Genomic DNA, 19,625 nt, shown 5'->3' with positions numbered 1-19,625 from the left:
AAAAGCTCCTAGTAAATGACAAAGTAGAACCTGAACTTCTGTTATCCCTCCTGCCTATGTCCTGTCTAACTCCATGACCTCCTGGCAGTGGGCCATTTTCTTCCAGTGAGTCGGACTACACACTTTACGGAAGGGACTGTACCTCCCCAGCCCTAGGCAAAGTTAGGTCTTCTCCTGACTACAGCCAGACACTGGGCAGGCACAGCTACTCCTCTTTTACAGGAGTAATCTCTCTCTCTCTCCCTGTTGGATAAATAAGCTGATGTTTCTTTCCTTCTTTATACCCTCAAAAGCTCTCATGCTGTAACCTCATGTCTTTGGTCAGTGCTAAGTAAGGCTTTCTGTGCTTTTAAGTCTTGCCTCAGAAGGCACAACCAACTTGTTAATACTGGGATCCTTCCCCAACACCCCAAGCCAGAATGACTTGGAAACTGACACAAGCTTGTAAATACTTCAGTTTTCCCGTACCACAAAAATAAAGAATTCTGAGGCACTGGGGAGCACAAGGCTGTGACTAAGTCACCCCTTCCCTCACCCTTAGGTTCCTCATCTCTAAAATGGGGGCGGAGATGACCTTTATCTGAAGCCAGCAACACTGACCATTTCTTTCACTGCTCAATTACAGAAAATTGCAAAATCATATGCCAGAAACTGAAATGGTTTTACTCCCATTCCATCAGAATCACTTAATTCTCTACTACAGCAAAACATCTGCAAAAGATCACTATTGATTAGACAAAATACTCCCTGAACGAACTTGTTAGGTAATTGTTTCCTAAAGATTCTCCTTTGTAAGCATAAATTCTTAGCATGACCTGCTAATATACACATGTTTAGGGTAAAATTTCAAACTAAGCATTTTTTTTCTTTCAATATGGTTTTGAACCATATTAACAAACATTCCCATAGCACTTCCTCTTACAAAATGCTTTAGGAAGATTATATTTGATTCTTTACAATTGTATGAAGTAAGCATTAAGAAGGTCTTTTTACAGATGATGGCAGGGTTCCCACTTATATTCCTGGTTCCAGATTCCACACTGTATCCACTAACATTTAGTTGCCTCAATGTCTTTATTAAAACAGTAGCAGTTCAGTTTCTAACAAACCTCAAGCAGGCCAGCTTTTGTAGTCACCACCAACATGTCAGAATTTCCTTCATCTTCCATAGTCAGCAGTTCCTCAACTGGAGAAGATGCTCGAAATTGGAATGGGGTACTTGCTCCTCGAATCTCACCCTTATGGGTAACATAACAGAACTGGTAAAATTCTCCATCATCATTTGGAAGGTAATATCCTGAGAAATCAAGGTCAAAAATATTTACTCAATTTTTGCAATATACCCAGCAAAATACTAATACCAAATATAGATATCTTTTTCTAGTTTATAGTATTTATCTTGACTTTATAGTATTTATATTATAATATATTTATTTATATATCTTTTTCTAGTTTATAGTATTTTATAATTACTTTTAAGTTTTTCCCTACTTTTCTCCTATGCCCTTTACTCACTCAAATAATGTACTCAAATACTAAATTACAGCAAAACAATGTTGTGAAAAAAAAAAAAAAAAAAGAAAAGAAAAGAAAAAAAAAGTCACTTGGTATAAGTAGGAATAAGGCCAGTAGTCAAAGATGTCTATTTAAATATGTGTTGCCTTTGGGGGAAGCTAAGTGGCATTTATAAAATACGAGTTTTGGAGTCAAGAGGAGCTGAGTTTTTATCTAGCAGTCACTAGTCACGTAGAAAAAAATTTCAAGACTAAAATTTTTTTTTCTAAAATTTCATAATGAAATATGCCAGACCTGTATTGGTTTTGCTATAAGAAATAAACTACCACACACCAGTCCTTCCAGCATCAGAAAATTATGGTTCCTGTATCCCTTGCAGTAGAAGGGAAAATTTTGTAAAATTTAAAAAAAAAAAAAAAAATCTACCACAAGACCCCCAATTTACAGAGGGCAAGGCAGTCAGAGTGAACTGTCCAAACTCACATAGCTGATGACATAGTAAATGCTGACTCACAGTTCAGCACTTCTTCCACTACATCATAGAGCATTCTACTAATAATAAAAATCAAAACCAAATGCTGAGTAATTATATTAACCGGGGCTTAACCCTAAAAGCAAAAAAACCCCAATTATCTTTGTAAAAGGGGCCACAGAGGGAGAACACAACACATACTATCACATTTGATTACTATGTTGGTTACTTAAGTTTTTTTTATAAGTATGGTTAATTACTGAACTCAACTTCTCAATGAGCAAGAGAGCCTAGAAAGAGAAAGTATTTGTAATTCAAAATAAAGTTAAAATTATTTTTAAAAGATTCAGAATTCTTACTCCATAGTAGAAAATAAAGATTAAAACAAAATGTTTAAATATTTAAATATGGCTACACACACACCAAAAATGGCTTTCATTGATCAAATTTCATAATGTCTCATACAATTTATGACCAAATTTATGTATAAAATTTCACTTTAAAAATCTTCCTCTGCCAAATATAACAATTTAAAATTTCTAATCTATAAGCAGCATTACACTAATAACTGCTATCCTGCCACAAATATTACAATGTTGAGTATACAGTTTTTGTAAATAAAAAAATTTTTACAAAACAAAAATTAATTTGATACTTGTTTTTCTTTTGGGGGCTACCCTGGGAAATATTAGATATCAACATCACTTTTTTAAAATAACAGGGAAATTAAAAAGTAGAATAGCTACTTTTATTTGGTACATAGATGAACCATTAACATGTAAGCTTCTTGTGGGCAGAAACTGTTTTGCCTTTCTTTGTATTCCCAATATTTAACACAGTACCTGCCACACAGCAAAACACTTAAGTCAGGATAAGGTGGGCCATCCACACCCTGAAAGGCCCTGGATCCACCATGCCAATAGCTAAATCAGAAAATATGTCCACCTAATAACCAAAAGATCCAACCTACACCCACAAGTCAGGCTAGAGATTCCATCAGGATCCCAAAGGCCATGTTTTCCAATAATCAGGAATCCAAACCATTTGCTGATATTTCCCCATGGTCAAGAAGGATCTATAAAAATATTTACCCAGGGCAAATTGTTAAGAGTAGAACTATTCCAAGTTCAGTACTAGAGCCCTTAGAGTTTAGTTTAAAAATGGCATGAAAATGGAATGTCTAGTTAACACAGATCAAAGAAAAAGATCATTTACCAAAAATTATTATCTTCACTGAAACATTAGGGAATGATGTTAACAGGAAATAAATCTCCAAATTTTGATGTAGTCACCCAATAAATTTTTGTTGATGGCAATAAGACATCTACTTCTATCAGGTTTGAAAGGAGCTCTCTCACCTTGAAAGGATAATAAACAATTGACTGTTGATCCTTCCACATAATGTTCAGGCATTGGAGACCACAAAAATGTATAGTAATCTCGGGCTGTACTCCAACCAACCTGAAAGAGAACAAATAGTTTGATTACAAATAGTTCAAGATTACATTATCACATTATAATATCTTATAACACGCCAAAACACTTACATCCTAAAGCTAAAATATACATTTATTGCTGTTGACAAATCATGAATATTTTAACAAGCATGTCAAAATTTTTATTAAGCTATTAACTAATGCTATAAAAAGATCTTCTATAAATTGAATACCATAGTTCCTAAAAACACATTTAACTGTCCCTTGAGTCTCAAAGGGTGTGCAAAGACCAAAATAATTTAGTATTGGTTAAAAATAGAAAAGCCAATCAGTAGAAACATAGCAAAGGAATCAAACATGATACCATAGTGTTTGATAAGTCCAAAGACCGAATCTACTACAAGATCTCATGAATAGACAAAAATGTTTGGGCATCTAAAAGCATCCTGGTGGAAATTACTTCATCTCACATCAGAAAGAAAATTATCACAACAATAGAGAAATGGTCCATGACCAAAGTCAAAGGATCTTACAAGATAAAATGAACAATCATAACAAAAAGGAATGAAAAAGTTTTGTGGTTTTTTTTTTTAAACTCCAAGTTTCTCAGATGAAGATCTATGGAACTGATATTTATACACATGAACAGATATAGACAAGAGTCATTCCCAAATAGATTAATGCTATTTTTTCAAAGGAAGAAGTTTAAATTATCTATAATCCTATCAACGAATGCTCCAAGGCTCTGCAAATATTAAGTCCCATTTCACACTCACTGGATTGACAAAAACAACAGCTATTAGAGGACATAAAAGCACTGTTGGTAGTATTTTGAATTGTGCAGTCTTTCCAGAATACAATCTGGAACTATGCCTCTAACTACAAACTGGAACTATGCATATTCTTTTTTTTTTTTTTTTTTCCCCTGAGGCTGGGGTTAAGTGACTTGCCCAGGGTCACACAGCTAGGAAGTGTTAAGTGTCAGAGGCCAGATTTGAACTTGGGTACTCCTGAATTCAGGGCTGGTACTCTATCCACTGCGCCACCTAGCTGCCCCTTTATGAATATTCTTTTGACCAAAGAATACCATTGAAGTCTATGCTTCCACAGATCAAAGGGGAAAAAAGAAAAAAAAAAAAGAGCCCACAAAAACACAAGTATTTACAGTAGCTCTTTTTGTTAAAGCAAAAATTCATTTAGGGAATGGCTGAACAAATTATAGTCCACAAAGAAACACCATTTTGAGTTAATAAATGGAGAGACTACTGTTGTGAAAAGCACAAAACTACTAAATAAGAACTTGATTCAATGTGATGATATGCTACCTATTTCCTGACAGGTGATGGATTCAAGGTTCAGAATGAGAAATATTTGTGAATGAGGAAAATCTATATTTATCTTATTATGCATGATATTTACTTTGGACTATGTTACAAGAATTAGTTGTTAAAAATTAAACAAATTTCACTTGAAGGAACAGAATTCGGTAGATATATAGGAGCAGCAATAATATTGCCATACAAAGAAAATGAGAATGACTGGAATCATATTTTTTTTTAATTCACAGAAAAAACTAAAAGGAAATACACAAGTAGGACAGCAATGAAACTGATATGTTAAATTTATTATATACTTTAAAAGAAAAACCATCTGTACATAATGATTCATAGTTTTGTTTAATCAATCCTCATTTTTCTGCTCTGCTTAGTAAATGGGCTTCTCTTATCTGATCTTTGAACAGGCAAGAAGAAAATGGAGAAGATAGAGAACAGGAGAGGAATAGAGCACAGGAAGAGAAAGCCAAGACAGGAATGGACAGGGAGAACAGAACAAAAACAACCATTAGGAGAAAGAGGAAGGAGGAAAGGAAAATTAATGTATATTTTTATACAATAATATGATATTTTATACAATTTTACAATAACCAATGTATATTTTTATACAAGTCACAGCTTATCATCATCATCAAGTGGCAATATATAACTAAGAAACATTATCAAAAAGATCAATATGCAGAAAGATAAATAATGCCAAAAAAGAACATAATATGGAAAGTAAGAGGCCAATTGTCAAAGAGCATATGAAACAAAAATTGAAAATTTTCAAAATTCAGAGCAAGGGCAGAAGATTTCTTCACTAACATGATAAGCAACAGGAGAAGAAACCAGAAAGGCACCTATACCCACCAAATCTAACTTAGACCTGAAAAATCAGCATTTAATCATTCCACATGCTAGGGTGCCTACTAATGGACATGGCAGAGAACAAAATCTGGGGCTCACGTTAACCTCAATCATATCCTATAGACAAGTTCCCATCCTTCCAGTTAATGTCTCTATATAAACACAGTCTGAAGCAAAGTTATAGGAAAGCATTCCACAGAAACAACTGTTTAAGTGGATGACTAATAACGTTACAAGTGGCATTTTAATTAGAAGGTGTTCACAATGTTGGTAACAAAACACTATAATGCTTCAAGCTCCCTGGAAGCTGGTCCTGGCCCCCTTTTCCCTCAAGAGTCCCGGCACTTAGCACCTAAGCACACTCTGGACTCTGCCAAAGGTCTTTCTCACATGCCCCTTCCTAACCTCTTCTTTCTCTTGTTAACTGGCAGGTTTGAAGGAGGGAATCAGCAAGAGTAGTGCCAAAAAATAAAGCTTTGCATGCATTGTTTTCTTAAATACACATAAATGTATAGAAGGGAAGCAAAGTAGGTATGAAAATAGCATGTAATATGGAATGAAGATACAAAGTTTCATATAGAATCTTCTTTGAGTTCTGTTGTAGGTATAGAAAAGCTTTCTGAAGATGCTTAAGTGAAGAATAACTATGTAAGCCAATACATCAGCAGTTGTTCTGCATGTTAAGTATTGCTGATTGCAAAGAGAAAAATTCTCTACCTCCAGGGTTCACTTTCTCATTTGTCTTAGAAAGATAAATGGTGGGTAATTAACCACCATTATTACCCTTTCAGCCCTATCTTCTATGAATAACACATTCAAGTATTCTTACCTTAAAAATGCCAACCCAATCTTTTGGGTGTGGATGGATATACTGGGTCAAAGTGTAATGACATTCAAGGTGGGCGTTGGGAAGATAACTCTTGGCCACATTTTGAAAGATGACATGTGCAAAATTGGAAGTCTGAAGGGTGCTTGATATCGGGACTTCTTGAAAGGATGTCATAGTTTATCTGGAAGAAATTAAAAGAAATTCAGTAACTTGCTTGATTATTGACAAAAAACTCCCATCTGTAGAAAAAGCACACAAGGATTGAGAAGGAAAATATCCCACCCTAATAATATCACAAATAGTAGTAAATGACTAAGTGAAAAAAAAAGGCACCAAGAACACACAAGCCAACAATACAATCCCTGCCTTGATTTGAGTTTTTATACTAATAAGGGACAGATTATACAAGGGAGTGATGGCCAGATGTTTTACACAGGGAAGTTGAATGATATTTGAAGCTACAATGCAAATTTGCTGGAAGATTTCTGAAGAGGAACCTACTCTTACTCAAGGTAGCCCATTCTAATTTTTAGACAATATATCTCAAACTAACTTAACAATTTCCATCATCTTTTTCCTTTTTTTTTTTTTTTTTTTTGAGGCAACAGGGGTTAGGTGACTTACCCAGAGTCTCCAGGAAGAATTAAGTGTTTTGGGGTAAGATTTGAACTCAGGTCCTTTTAACTTCAGGGCTGGTGCTCTATCCACTACACAAACTAGCTGCCCCCATTTTCCGTAATCTCAAAGTGAAATCTACCTCTTGGCAACTTCCCATAGTTCTTGGTATTGTCTCCTAGAATCATACAGAAAATTTCTGCAAGCATTAATATTACAGCTTTACGGTGTGCTGTGCAGCAAGAGATCCAAAGGACACAAGAACGGAAATGAAAATTCCTGCTCTCAAAAAATTCCCAGCCACATGATGATATTCAAAGCTTTCTTGGCCTCCATCCCTCTTCTGTAAAATGAGGGCCTCTAAGATCATCTGAGCTTTCACCCTGTGACCCTCATTTGTACAGAAGTATGTACAAAATAAATACCAAGTAGTTTATAGCTTCATTGATGGTGCCTTAGCTGAGTCTTGCAAACTCTAAGATTAGAAGAAGCCAGGGAGGTGCATTCCAGGCTTGGGGGATGGCCAGAGAAAATGCAAAGAGTTGGAATGTCATGGGTGAGAAATAGGGCAGCTAAAAGCCAATCTGATTAGAGTATTGAGAGTAAAAAGTCAAGAAAGACAGGTTGGGACAAAGTTATGAAATGTTGTAAAAGCCAAACATGCTTGAAATTTGAATGACGGAGTGACAGTCAAACCTCAACTTAAAAATCACTTTGATGGCAGCTCTGTAGGACAGAGTGGAGAGGGAGAGATTTAATTCCTCTTTCCCTTCCATGGTAGCTCTTTAAATATATGCAAAAAATCATGTGCCCCTCAAATCTTCTCTAGGCTAAATGCCACCACTTCCCCACAGATCTGCAGGGCCTTCAGCCTTCTGGTTTCATTGCTGCATACAAATCTGTACTCTGGATCCTGTACCAAGACAGCTAACATCTGTAAATAAGTGGACTATGAGCACTTTTATTGCGAAAGAGCAGTCAGCAGTACAGCTCAGAAAGTTAAGCAAAAGGAGTATTGAGAAAAAATTCAAACAAACTGAATTAAACATTCCCAAAAGCCTTGGTTCTATGTCTGCTGTAACTTAAAAGCAAGCAATGGAAGGCTACAATGTTCCTCCATTTGTCCAAGCTCTCTCTGACCTAGTCCATCCAGAACTGGGCTTTTTGTTTTGGTCTTTGGACTTTCACTATGGTTACAGAGCACACTTCTCAGAAAGCTACCTGAGGCCACTAAGAGTCACTCAACCATCTCTTCCCAGCCAAGATAAGCACATGTAGGAGGCGGGACTGAAACCAAGGGCTTTCAGCCTATGGAGATTGTGCCACCTCTCCAATAGATAATTATAGTATCAGCTCAATTGGGCCTCCCAGCTCCACAGCCATCTTCAGTTTCTTTCCTAAATCCCCAAGTGCTGGTCAAACAGCCTTTCTGCACTATCAGTACTAGCCCCTTTTCTCAAACCCCTCATCAACATTTATCACTTCAAAAACAGAAGCTCAGAGCCTCCAGACTTCCTTTCCAAGATGTACTCTATACAAGTGGCAAGATAGCCTTCCTAAAGCACAAGGATTCAATGGACATCCCCTCCTATGCTAAAAAATATACAAGGACTATTAGGGCCACCTCCATGGGATTTCCTAGTTATTGTGTCCTCTCCTCCTCAAAGTACCACGGGTGGACCTATCTAGCCTTTATATTGAGCTTTTTATAGTCAGGCACTAAGTTTACAAATCTTATCAGATCCGATCCTCACAACAATCCTGGGTAGTAGGTCCTATTATCCTCATGTTCCTGAAGCATACAGAGGGGAAGCGATTTGCCCAAGATCACACAGCTAGTAGAGATCTGAGGCTGTATCTAAACTCAGGTTTTCCTTACTTTTGACCCAGCACTCCTATCTATTGCACCACCTTACTAATGGTTATGTTGTTTTGAAAGTTTCTAGAAGACCCCTCAAGTATGATGTATTTACCTGCAATATACTCTTGAAGCATGAATTAGTTCCTGGTCCCATAGGATTCCTACTTAATCCCACTGGATTTGTTGTATCTGCTAATCCCCTCCAGACTTGGGACTGTTCTTTTCTACCAAGAAAGTGCTCATACCTGCTCCCAAATTTAAGAGACCAAGGCTCTATTAGCAAGACTTTTTTGACCTAAGTACTTCTAGTTTTGGTCTTTCATGATCTGCCTCTCTCCAATACCAGTCAAGACAGGAGGATTAAAGTTGTTTCTTCATTTATTAACAAAATTATGGAAATTAATAAGGCTTTGTTTTCCATGACAAATCAAAAGACAATTTAATCACTGCTGCACAGCACAATTTTTGCTCGTTTATAATCTTAACCTTGCCTTGCTCAGATTTCAATTATAAATTGAACACAAGAAATGTCATTCAAAAAATTCAAATATGCATGGACGCTCACGTGCATATACACACAAAATCTTTGAATTCTTCAAAGGCAAAAGCATTTTTTCATATTTTGATAGACAATTTGGCTAATATAGATTTACTCTAATAAAAAGTGTACTGTTAGTGTATTATTATCACAGGAAATTTTCCACCTTCAATAGTTATAATACTACATAACTGACATTCTTCATGATAATCCTCAGGCACTTTTAAAAATTTCCATCACTGTATTAATCTCATTTGCCTCACAAGTCAATGGTGACTTTCATGTCTGGGGCTCAGGATTGCATACAAAAGCTATGCTCTAATTTATTAATTGCTGTCAGAGATTTTAGTCTATTCTCATCTGTCCTCACTTGTTTAATCTCCCTAATCTTTCAAATTAACTACAAGAAAATAATTCAAGTGAAAGAATGTAGGTAATGAATTTAAATATTTTCACTCAAGTAAAGGAAAATTTAAATTGTTCAAATCCCATTTAAAATTTTTTTATAAATTATCAAAGTCTGTACAAATCATTTGCATGGAACAGAACATTTCAGAAGCTTCAGAAGTTCAGCTTACATTATTAAATTGATGCAAAACTCCTGACCAATATATTCAAGCTGATTATTCCTACAACTTTGCTGTCTCTAAGGGCAATGTTTACCTTTAGGGAATAGCAACCAGCAGGATATGCTAATTTCCCCACCTACCACCACCACTGCCTTTTCTCTTCTATTCTATCCTTTGACACCAGCCCAGCTCATCCTGATGATTTTAAGGGTCTAAGAAGAGGTACATTTGTTTAAAATAAAAATCTTCCTGTGCATGTGTGTTGCCCAAACCACTGTGCTGGTGTAGTGCTAAGAGGCCAAGTCCACTGATTTAATCCTCTGGAGGTGTGGAAGAAACAATAACTTCCTTCCAAACTATCTAATTTTTCAAAACAAAAATGTTTCTATAATAGCTATACTGGAGGGAGATTTTTCAATTGGAATGATAATAAACATTTGTAAATTTTCATAGTACTAATACAAATTTTCTACAAATGGCAGCAGTGCCTAATGCAAGTAACTTTAAATATAGTATGAAAATATTGAGTTTAAAAAACTGACTTTCTTCCCTTTCCTTATTTGAAATTTCATCCATTAAAAATGATCAGTTGGTAACAATAAATGTTAGAAGGGATGGGGAGACTGGAACATTAATACATTGTTGGAATTGTGAGAACGGATTAGAACTGCACAAAGGGCTATATCCTTTGACTCAGGGGTCCCATTACTGGGTTTGTATTCCAAAAAAGAGAAGGGAAAAAGACTCACACGTGCAAAAATGTTTCTAGCAGCTCTTTTTGTGGTAGCAAAGAATTGGAAATGAGTAGATACCCATCCATTGGGGAATGGCTGAACAAATTTATGATATGTGAAGATAATGGAGTTTTGATCAATAAAATATAATAAGCTGATTTTAGAAAAGCCTAGAAAGATTTTCATGAACTGATGCTGAGATAAACAAGCAGAACCAGAAATACATTGTATCAAATAACAGCACGAATGTGCATTGATTAACTATGAAAGACTTAGGATATCTTCAACATAGAGAAGAGCTAATCCAGTTCCAATTGATCAATGATGGACAGAATCAGCTACACCCAGAGAAGGAACACTGGGAAATGAGTATAAACTGTTAGCATTTTTTGTTTTTATTTATTTTTACCTTCTGAACCCAATTCTTCCTTTGCAATAACAAAAAAAAATTCGGTTCTGCACATATATATTGTACCTAGGATATACTATAAGATATTTAATATGTATGGGAATGTCTGCCATCTAGGGGAGGGGGTGGAGGGAAGGAGGGGAAAATTCGGAACAGAAGGGAGTACAAGGGATAATGTTGTAAAACTATGCATATGTACTGTCAAAAAAATGTTATAATTATAAAATTAATTTTTAAAAAATTTTTTAAAAACTATGAAAGACTTAGTTCTCAGTAGTTCAAGTGTTCCAAATTGATCCCAATAGACTTGGACAAAAAATGCCATCTGCATCCACAAAAAGAACTTAGGAAACCAAGTGTAAAATATATGTTATGCTCACTTTTTTTTCCCCCTACTCCCATGGTTCCCTTTTAATGATTTTTCCCTCCCAACATGATTCATAAAGTAATGTAATAAAAATAATTTACTAGAAGAAAATGTTAATAGGAAAAACCTTTGTTATAAAAAAAAATTGAGGTTAAAAGGAAAAAAATTTAATGAAAAATTTAAGTTAAAATTAATTTAAAATTTATTTTAAAAATTAAAAGAATTGGCAAAAAAGGTTACATTATTTGGTCTAGTTTAACTTTTACTAACTGATGTAAAATTTTAAAATTAAAACAATTCTTTTCATTAAAAAAATTTCTAGGTGGATAATGGATAGAGCACCAGCACTCAAGTCTCATAGACTTTAACGCTTCCTAACTGTGTGACCCTAGGCAAGTCACTTAACCCCAACTGCCTCAGCAAAAAAAAAAATTCTAGCAGTCTCCAGACTAAAATACTAATAGTCCTTTCTGTTTCTTCTCCCTAGAAGCCAGTGGAGTCCCAGGAAACACACTACCTTCATAACAGAAATACTACATTCCTAGAGAAAATACAGCCTACCCCATTCCTAAAGAGTTGGTCTTCAAAGCTCCATACATTACTTAAAACACTATTACCCAAGTGTTGGACGGGAAGCCACTTTAAAATTAAAGTTGAAGGGTCAAGAGTTATGTAAGAAGACACTAGTGTTTCTAGTGTTTAACACCCACACATAATAGCCCATGTCCATATTTCATGCTGCCTATCAAAAATGTCCAAGTAGGTCCTCAGTCAGCTGAGCCCAGAAACCTTTAAATTCTCATCTTAATTCCAAAAATAATTATTTATCACATTGCACATTTTTGGATATTGTCCTATATATAGTTCACTGTGTGAACTCGCTGGGAGCTCAATGAATACAATCTCCCCATGTACTTTTCTTGCTACCCCGCTTTTGGCCAACTAGACAGTGCTAAAGGAGCTTCAGTAATGAAGGCCGTCACAGTCTTGGGCGGGATGGGAAGTTCTGTCTCCTTGGGATCAAACTGACTTATCAGATTACGTTTCTACCCATCTCACTTTAAAGAACTGAATACTATATGCCAGGGGCAATCCTTAGCCAACCGCATTAAATAGGAAACACCAGAAACATCAATTCAATCGTCATAACCCTTTTTATGTAAATTGACCAGCCCTAAATAGCTGTAACAGTAGAAAGCAGGCAGTGGCTTCCCAGTTCCAGATAACTGGACTAACCAAGCTCACATGGCCGGTCCCTGTCAGAAACAGGGCTTGAACCCAGACCTTCCCGGCTCTGAATACTTCAACAAGTATTAGCCAAATTAAACGTTATTTTAAGGAAAGCGGCGAGAACATGGAGAGACACTGACTGCCCTGCTGTAGCTCACTACTGCTTAAGGCCTTCAGACGGAATCACCCTCAGGAAGAGCCGTCCGCACGGGGTCCTGTGGTACCGTTAGCTAAGTGGGAGAAGGAGCCCAAGGTCCGAATGAGAACCGATCTTCCTCTCGTTAATTCTCTCCCAATCCTGAGAAATCGATACTTGTACTATCGGCTTATACACACGAGGAAACTGAGGCAGGCGTCGGTGAGAGGGCGCCCTCTTTGCTCCTCCTTCCCTGCAGGGACCAGACCTCCTCAAAGGCAGTTCTCTCCCCTCCTGCCCAGCTGTTAGTCAGAAGGTGGCCGAGGCTCAGGTCAAGGTCACGCAGCTAAGGAAGTAGGGGGCGGGGTCCTGCAGACCCACTAAGATACCCTGGATCCATCCACCCACCCCATTCGCTGATCCCAGGTGACCCCGAGGCCGGTAAGGTCAGGGGGCACAAGACGCGCGCCCCGATCCCGGAAGTACGCGAAGGCGCGGGGGGAGGGGCCGAGAGGCCTAGCCCTGCCCACTCTAGGCAGGCCCCGCCCCGCCCGTCAGACACAAACACCGGTTCTGGGACGTCCCGCGCGCCCCTCCCCCTCCCGAACCCCTTCAGCGTCCCCGCAAAGTTTTGGGGAAGGGGCTCCCTCTTTTGTTACGGCCCCGCCCCTGGTTCGCCTCAAGCACTCATTGAGTACCTACAGTTTACGCGCAGAAACTACATGAGGCTGGCGGACGGTTTACGGTGGGCGAAGGCAGGAGCCGAGGCTCCCGGCCCCAATTCTCAGCCGTCTCTTCTTCCAGGGCATGGCTTCTGAAAGCTCTCGGGGAGCTTCCCAGGGGAAGGGAAACTGAGGCAGAGAGCGCCCCCTGCCCGGGGCCCCCTTCCCGAGGCGAGCGCGTCACAATCCCGACCCGGCCTCCCGCCCACCAGCCCCAGCTGCTCACCCAAGGCGAGCCGGAGAGACCCCGGCGGAGGCTGGGCAGCGTCAACAAGGCCTCCCGCCCAGAGTTGCCATCAGCCGCCCGGCGCCTATCTCCACAGACCGGCTAGAGGGCCGCGTAGCTGAGGGGAGGGCGGGCGGAACGACCCAAGGCCGGAGAAGGAAGAAGAGGAGGAGGAGGAACGAGAGGAGGGGCGAGGGAGGGATAGAGGGCGGGGCGAGCAAGCTGTGACCAAGCGCGTCACTTCCGTGCTTCCTGGAGGCCCGCTTCCGCCGCGCGATGCTGCCTCATTCCGGGGCACCGGGAAGGAGGCGGGCCTGGGGGCGGGGCATCTTGCCGGCGCAGGCGCGGAAGTGCTCATTCGGGCTCGACCTGGGAGTGGGCTCCGCCCTTCACCCCTTCGCTTCCATAACTCAGTCCCAGCTGTGTTTTCCTCCCCCGGCTTCTAACCCCGCCTCCACTCATAGTCCTGACCTAGATGACTGGGCGAGCCCCTCGATCTCTGTGCCCCGCATTAGAGGGACATTCACTTGTACTGCACGACTGACCCTCGCAGCTCCGGCCGCCTCCACGTGCGCGCGCAGCGGGGCTGCCCTGGGCTGTCTGGGGACGCCTCTAAGCGGGGGAGCGTAAAGCAGCTCCGGGCCCGCCAATGTCACCATGCGGAGAGTAACATCGGGAAGCGCTTCCTGAACTTTCTAAATCTCCATCTCGCGACCTGGAGCTTGTAGAAAGGGAGCCCCATGAGCAGAAGGGACTGGCATCCACTCCCCATAGTGGGTCCCACTTTCTACAAGGTCAAGTCAGACCCCGCCCATGTTAGTGGTTCCGGTTTCATGATGCAATGGCTTTTCCAAGCATCTGTCTCCCTTGCAGCAGGTGTATCCTAAGGTCAGTCAGCGACATAACCTGCACGTGCAGCACAATGCAAGGTGCTGCGAGGAGGAAAACTGATGCACGAGGCGCTGAGCTCCGGGAGCATCGGGAGCCACGCGTCTTCCCAGAATGTTAGCTACCAATAAGTTACCGGGAGAGCTGCGGGTGCAACTTTACATTCCTTGTTGTTGCATTTGCGCCTCCCGGGCTCTGAGGGGCTCTTCGCAGTATTCCGTATTGCCGCGCTGCAGATGCGGAAATCAACTGAAGAAGGTTGCCCGTAACCACAGAGCCAAAACCCGATTGGACCCGAGGCCGAGTCCTCCTGTCTTTTAACAGTCGACTCTGGGAGCTTAGAGAAGGGGACAGGACTGAGGGCAGAGTGAGACAGGGAAGTTTAATAGAAGAGACAATAGATGCTAAAAGACTGAGCGCAACTGGGTGGGGGCGCCTCAGCCGCAAGCGTGCCCCACACAGGAGGGTTCTCTGGCTCCTGGCCCGGAGGCGAGACGAAGGCACAGAACACTCTTGAACCCAAGAGTAAGACACAAAGTAATTCTAAGCTTTCGCAGGGCGCGTCTCTGCTGGGGGGAAGATTAACGAGGACTGCAGTCACGACTCAGGGGAGATCTTGAGGGTTGGGCAGGATTTCAGTAGCCGGGGAGCAGTGAAATGAGAGCAGGAGAGCTGCTTCACGGTCAGAATGGGCTCGCCATATTCTTGTGACACCGAGGAGAGCCGCCAGGAGGGAAGGAGGTGACAAATGAGGGAGTGGGATGAAGATTAAAGCTTGGAGGAACCTAGGGCGTGGCTTATGAAGAAGCCCCCCTGGGGGAGAGGAGGAGGGGACCTTGAACCGTTAGGGTTTGGAAGGGCAGACAATTCCATGCAGAGTCCAGTCAGTACGACCTCCTGGGAGGGAGAGGACCCAATTGGGGGGGTAGTGAAAGTTAAATCTAGAAAAAATAAAGTTAAGCTCCGAGTAGCGAGCAAAGGCAGTACGGAGACAGTTTCTTTTTAAAGGGGATGGCACGAAAGATTCACTGAAAGGAAAAAGCTGGAGGCTTTGTATTTGCAGGCCGGTGGCTCACAGAAGGTGGGCTCTTCCTGAATGCTCACTCGTGGAATAGGCCTGAGCAGGGTTATGGCAATGACCCATCGATGGGAGAATCTCTAGGGTGGCAACGAGACAGGGAGAGCCCAGAAGTCAAAGATGGCAGAGCCAAGAACGGAAGACGGCAAGTGCAGAAGACACAGCGGGTCAGGAGGAGGAGCCCCTCGGGCCTAGGGCCCACCAATGTAGCGACGCCGGACGCTTCAGGGCTGCCAATGGGCCCGCATCAGCGCAGTGCTCAAAGCTGTACCGGACTTTGAGGGGCGCAGCGCTGCTAAGCAGGCACGTTTAAACTCAGTGTTTAAGACCAGAACCAGGGGGCACCTTCCGAGAATCAAAATGGTTGAGGATCCCGCCAGAAGTGGGCATCCTCACAGACGTGTGTACCCAGAAAAGAAGGCGCGGGGGGAAAGGAGTGAAGGGCTAAGAAATGCAAGCGGGGGCTGGTCTGCAAGTGTTCTGGCTACAGTTCAGAAAACTGTAAACCAGAACAAGAGGGAGAAGGGAGGGAGGAAAGGAAGAAGAAAACCTTGGCACAAGGTTTGGCAAGGGTGAATGCTGAAAACTGTCGAACACCCCAGAAGGGAAGCACTGGCCCAGGAGCCACCCTGTGGCCATCAGATCAGCCAGGGTGTTAAAGAAACTTTTCAGTAGCTCTCAAGATTGTGGTATAGAGTAACCAATAATGAAATATTCATGGTAATGAAAAGCTAGTCAGGGAAAGAACTGGGTTAAAATGCCAACTAGTTATTTTATATTTGTATGGCCGTAGGCAAGTCACTAATCTCAGTCTCAGTTTCCTCACATGTATGGGATGACTGTCTCCCCAAAAGATTGTGGCAAATGAAATAATGTGTAAAATAATAGAGTTCCCATAAATCTTAAATTAAAATTATTTTATTTTCAAAAATTAAGTGTGTTCAATTGAGGTCAGTCTCCACCCATTAGCTGAGAGCCCAGAATGAAAAGGCTGGACAAAAAAGCACTGAATAAGCCTTGTCAGCAAGATTCCCGGGAGACTGAGCCCTGTCGCTGCTAACGGGTAGGAGAAAAGGCTCCAGAGTCTGAGTCCAGGAAGGTCTGATTCAAAACCACTCACTGATGCTACTAACTGGGTCAAATCACCTAGCCACTAGCCTCAGCTTTCTCGTCCAGAAAATGGGCTTTTATCTACTCAGACTATCAACCTTACCCAGTAAGGAACCAAGAAGATAAGATGAGAAAGATCTGGATTAACAGGGTGGGTGGGAGGGGTGAGTATGGGTGGGTCCCTGTCAGAAAGATTACAAAAACATTCTTATAAATGTAAGCTATTCTACTTCTAAATTTAAGGTTTGGATTAAATTCCAATAGAAATTGGATTATGTGATTAACCAACTTTTCAGGGTGTTCTAAATATAGCCCCCGTTTATTTACACAATTTCCAAATATATACTAAGGACTCTAGTTTAATTGGTTTATTAAAAGTTCCTTGACATTTTTGTAAGCAAATTAAGTTGCAGGCCAGATCAATTACCAAGGCTAAGTCTATTCTAAAGAAAGCAAAAATGGTGGTTAATTTAGTCAAACAAGATTACTGGCTAAAAATTAACTCCACCCTGGCCTGATTTAGCATAACTGGCATGGGTTCCAGATCTTTATTTCACCTTTTACTGCACAATCACAATCTTCATTTTTGTTCTCTTAAGAGCTCTCGTGGAAAAGGTAATCGGGTCTCACTCAACACTGTGATACCTTCCCCAATGGATGATCCAGAGCCCTTTGTGAAGGGTCTCTAATATGGCAGGGACAGAGATAAAAGCACAAGAATCACTGCCCTGGAGGAAGTTTAGGCCCAGGATACTCTGAACAAGGTTTTGTTTTTGAGGGGAGGCTTGTGGGAGTGAATTTAGAGGGGAAGGCACTAGCAGCTGTGGAAACTTTTTGGAGAAGGTGGCCCTTGATGTGAACCTTGAAGGCAGAGGGGAGGAGGAAGTGGAATCCAGGACTGAGAGACAGCCCCAGCTTCCAGAAAAATAGGACAGGCCCGTCTTTGAACAGAGCAGACATCCCACCTTGGCAACATTCTCCAAAAAGGAAAAGTCTCTCTGTAGCCTTTGGATTTTTCTGTTCTGACACTTAATTAGAGCTGATGAAGAAACCTATTTAAAGGTTGCCAGAGCTGCCCATGCTCCTAAAACTGTCTGAGTGAGATTGATGAAATTTGTAACTTTGTTCACAGGGGACTAGGTGAGAGCAGACATGTTAATTCTGCCTGTATGGGAGAATTTTCTTGTCTTTGGGAGAAAGAACGAGCGTCCTAAGGTGTGAGACTTGGCAGCTTCACAGAGTACAATGGGCATAAGAAAAAGCTCTCTGAAAACACACATTGGACTCGCTGTTATTTCACAGTGGGAGCCCTGTATTGTCCAGGGGCAAAGGAATGTTTAAATACAAATAAACTGTGGACTTTCGCTGGGGCCCTTTGCACTGTGTGCTATTAATATCGTTCTGGGAGACTCATGATCCAGAGAGTGTTTGTCATTTAAGGGACTCAGCTCATCTCTTGATTTTCAGGCTTTCAGGATTGTGTTATAGAATAACCAATAATGAAATCTTCATGATAAGGAATAATGGAAGCTCCAGTGTTGTCAGGGAAAGAAAATCTGAATTAGCTATTTTATGTTTGTGTGATCTTAGGTAAGTCACTAATCTCAGTCTCAGTTTCTTCACATGTATAAAGTGACCAGTATTTGGCTCGGAGGGATTTGCTGTCTGGAGGGATAGCTCGAACAGACCTGGACCCCAGCCCAACACACACACACACTCATGCACACACTCACACACACACTTTTGGACATAGCATTAAGAGTAGAACCTCGGCTGGATTCTTTGAGATGATAGTCTCATTCAGCCCTGGGACCAACCATGAATCCATTGGTCCCCATAAATCTATCCATTTAATAAATTCTGTATTGAATACTCTCTAGTCTCTGTCTTGCTCAGTTTCTCTGGCATTGCATTCTTATGTTTTATTTTTTTGAGGGGGAGAAGTCTTTATTTTCATCTCTTTCACTTCTCTATTCAAGGCATTGCTTTAAAAAAGAGTAGATCCTCACCAAAATGTTGACCATGGCGGAGATGAACAAGACAGACAGACTCAGTCCCTTGTCTGTCCTGAGCTCCACTCCCACGCTGCTTACTGGACATGCCATCAGGGTGTGCAAAGTGTACACTCCCCCATTCGCTCCCTCCCCCATCCCCACTCCTTCCCTTGCAGACTTTCCCCTTTCTGGTGAAGACATTTCCAGCCCTCCATCCCAAGTTCACCACTGGCATCCCTCTCTCAGCCCTCATCACACCCAATAATTTGCCAAGCCTGATGCAGTCTATATCCACAACTATCTCCACACTGTTCCCTTCTCTCCATTCCCCAGGCAGGCAGGCGCTCATCACCTCTTAGCCAGAGCCTCCTAATTGGAGTTTTCCAGTCGCCTCCCTTTCTAATCTGTTCTCCACTCTGCTGCCAAAGGAAAATGCTTTGCCTGCTAAAGAACTTCCAGAGTTTTCACCTTACACCCAACAAATGAGCAAAAGGAAAAAAAAAAAAAAAAAGGCTCTAGCTGATGTTGGCGGGTTGTAGGAAGGCATCCACTAACTCACTTTTGGGAGCTGCACATTGTGCCATGCTTTTTTCTGTTGGTTTTTTAATCTCTGTGGCAAGAGAGATTTACTAGGAGGAGAGATCAGGCAGAAATGATTCCCAGGGATTCCCTCTTGCCTCCAGGCCACTATTTAAAGCCTTCGCTCCCAGGAT

At 41.2% G+C, this 19,625-nt stretch overlaps 1 protein-coding gene across 3 annotated transcripts in view; it reads right to left on the bottom strand.

The window, feature by feature from the left end:
* TAX1BP1 (Tax1 binding protein 1) overlaps positions 1–14,322 on the bottom strand; it is a 42,699-nt gene extending 28,377 nt beyond the window's left edge. For 2 of the 3 annotated variants that reach the window (XM_074271083.1, XM_074271086.1), the window contains exons 1-4: positions 13,843–14,322; positions 6,436–6,616; positions 3,346–3,448; positions 1,110–1,297 (exon numbers count right to left, since the gene is read on the bottom strand). In XM_074271083.1, coding sequence (XP_074127184.1) covers positions 1,110–1,297; positions 3,346–3,448; positions 6,436–6,609 — 465 coding nt within the window. In that variant the 5' untranslated portion in view covers positions 6,610–6,616; positions 13,843–14,322. Of the gene's footprint in view, positions 1–1,109; positions 1,298–3,345; positions 3,449–6,435; positions 6,617–12,982; positions 13,310–13,842 lie in introns of those variants that run through there. The other variant, XM_074271085.1, reaches the window with a different exon arrangement.
* Between the last annotated feature and the right edge of the window lie 5,303 nt (positions 14,323–19,625).

This window comes from Sminthopsis crassicaudata, chromosome 5, assembly GCF_048593235.1.
Source record: "Sminthopsis crassicaudata isolate SCR6 chromosome 5, ASM4859323v1, whole genome shotgun sequence".
NCBI lineage: Eukaryota > Metazoa > Chordata > Mammalia > Dasyuromorphia > Dasyuridae > Sminthopsis > Sminthopsis crassicaudata.
The sequence above is the reverse complement of the archived record's forward strand: the minus strand, read 5'-3'. Positions and strand labels throughout refer to the sequence as shown.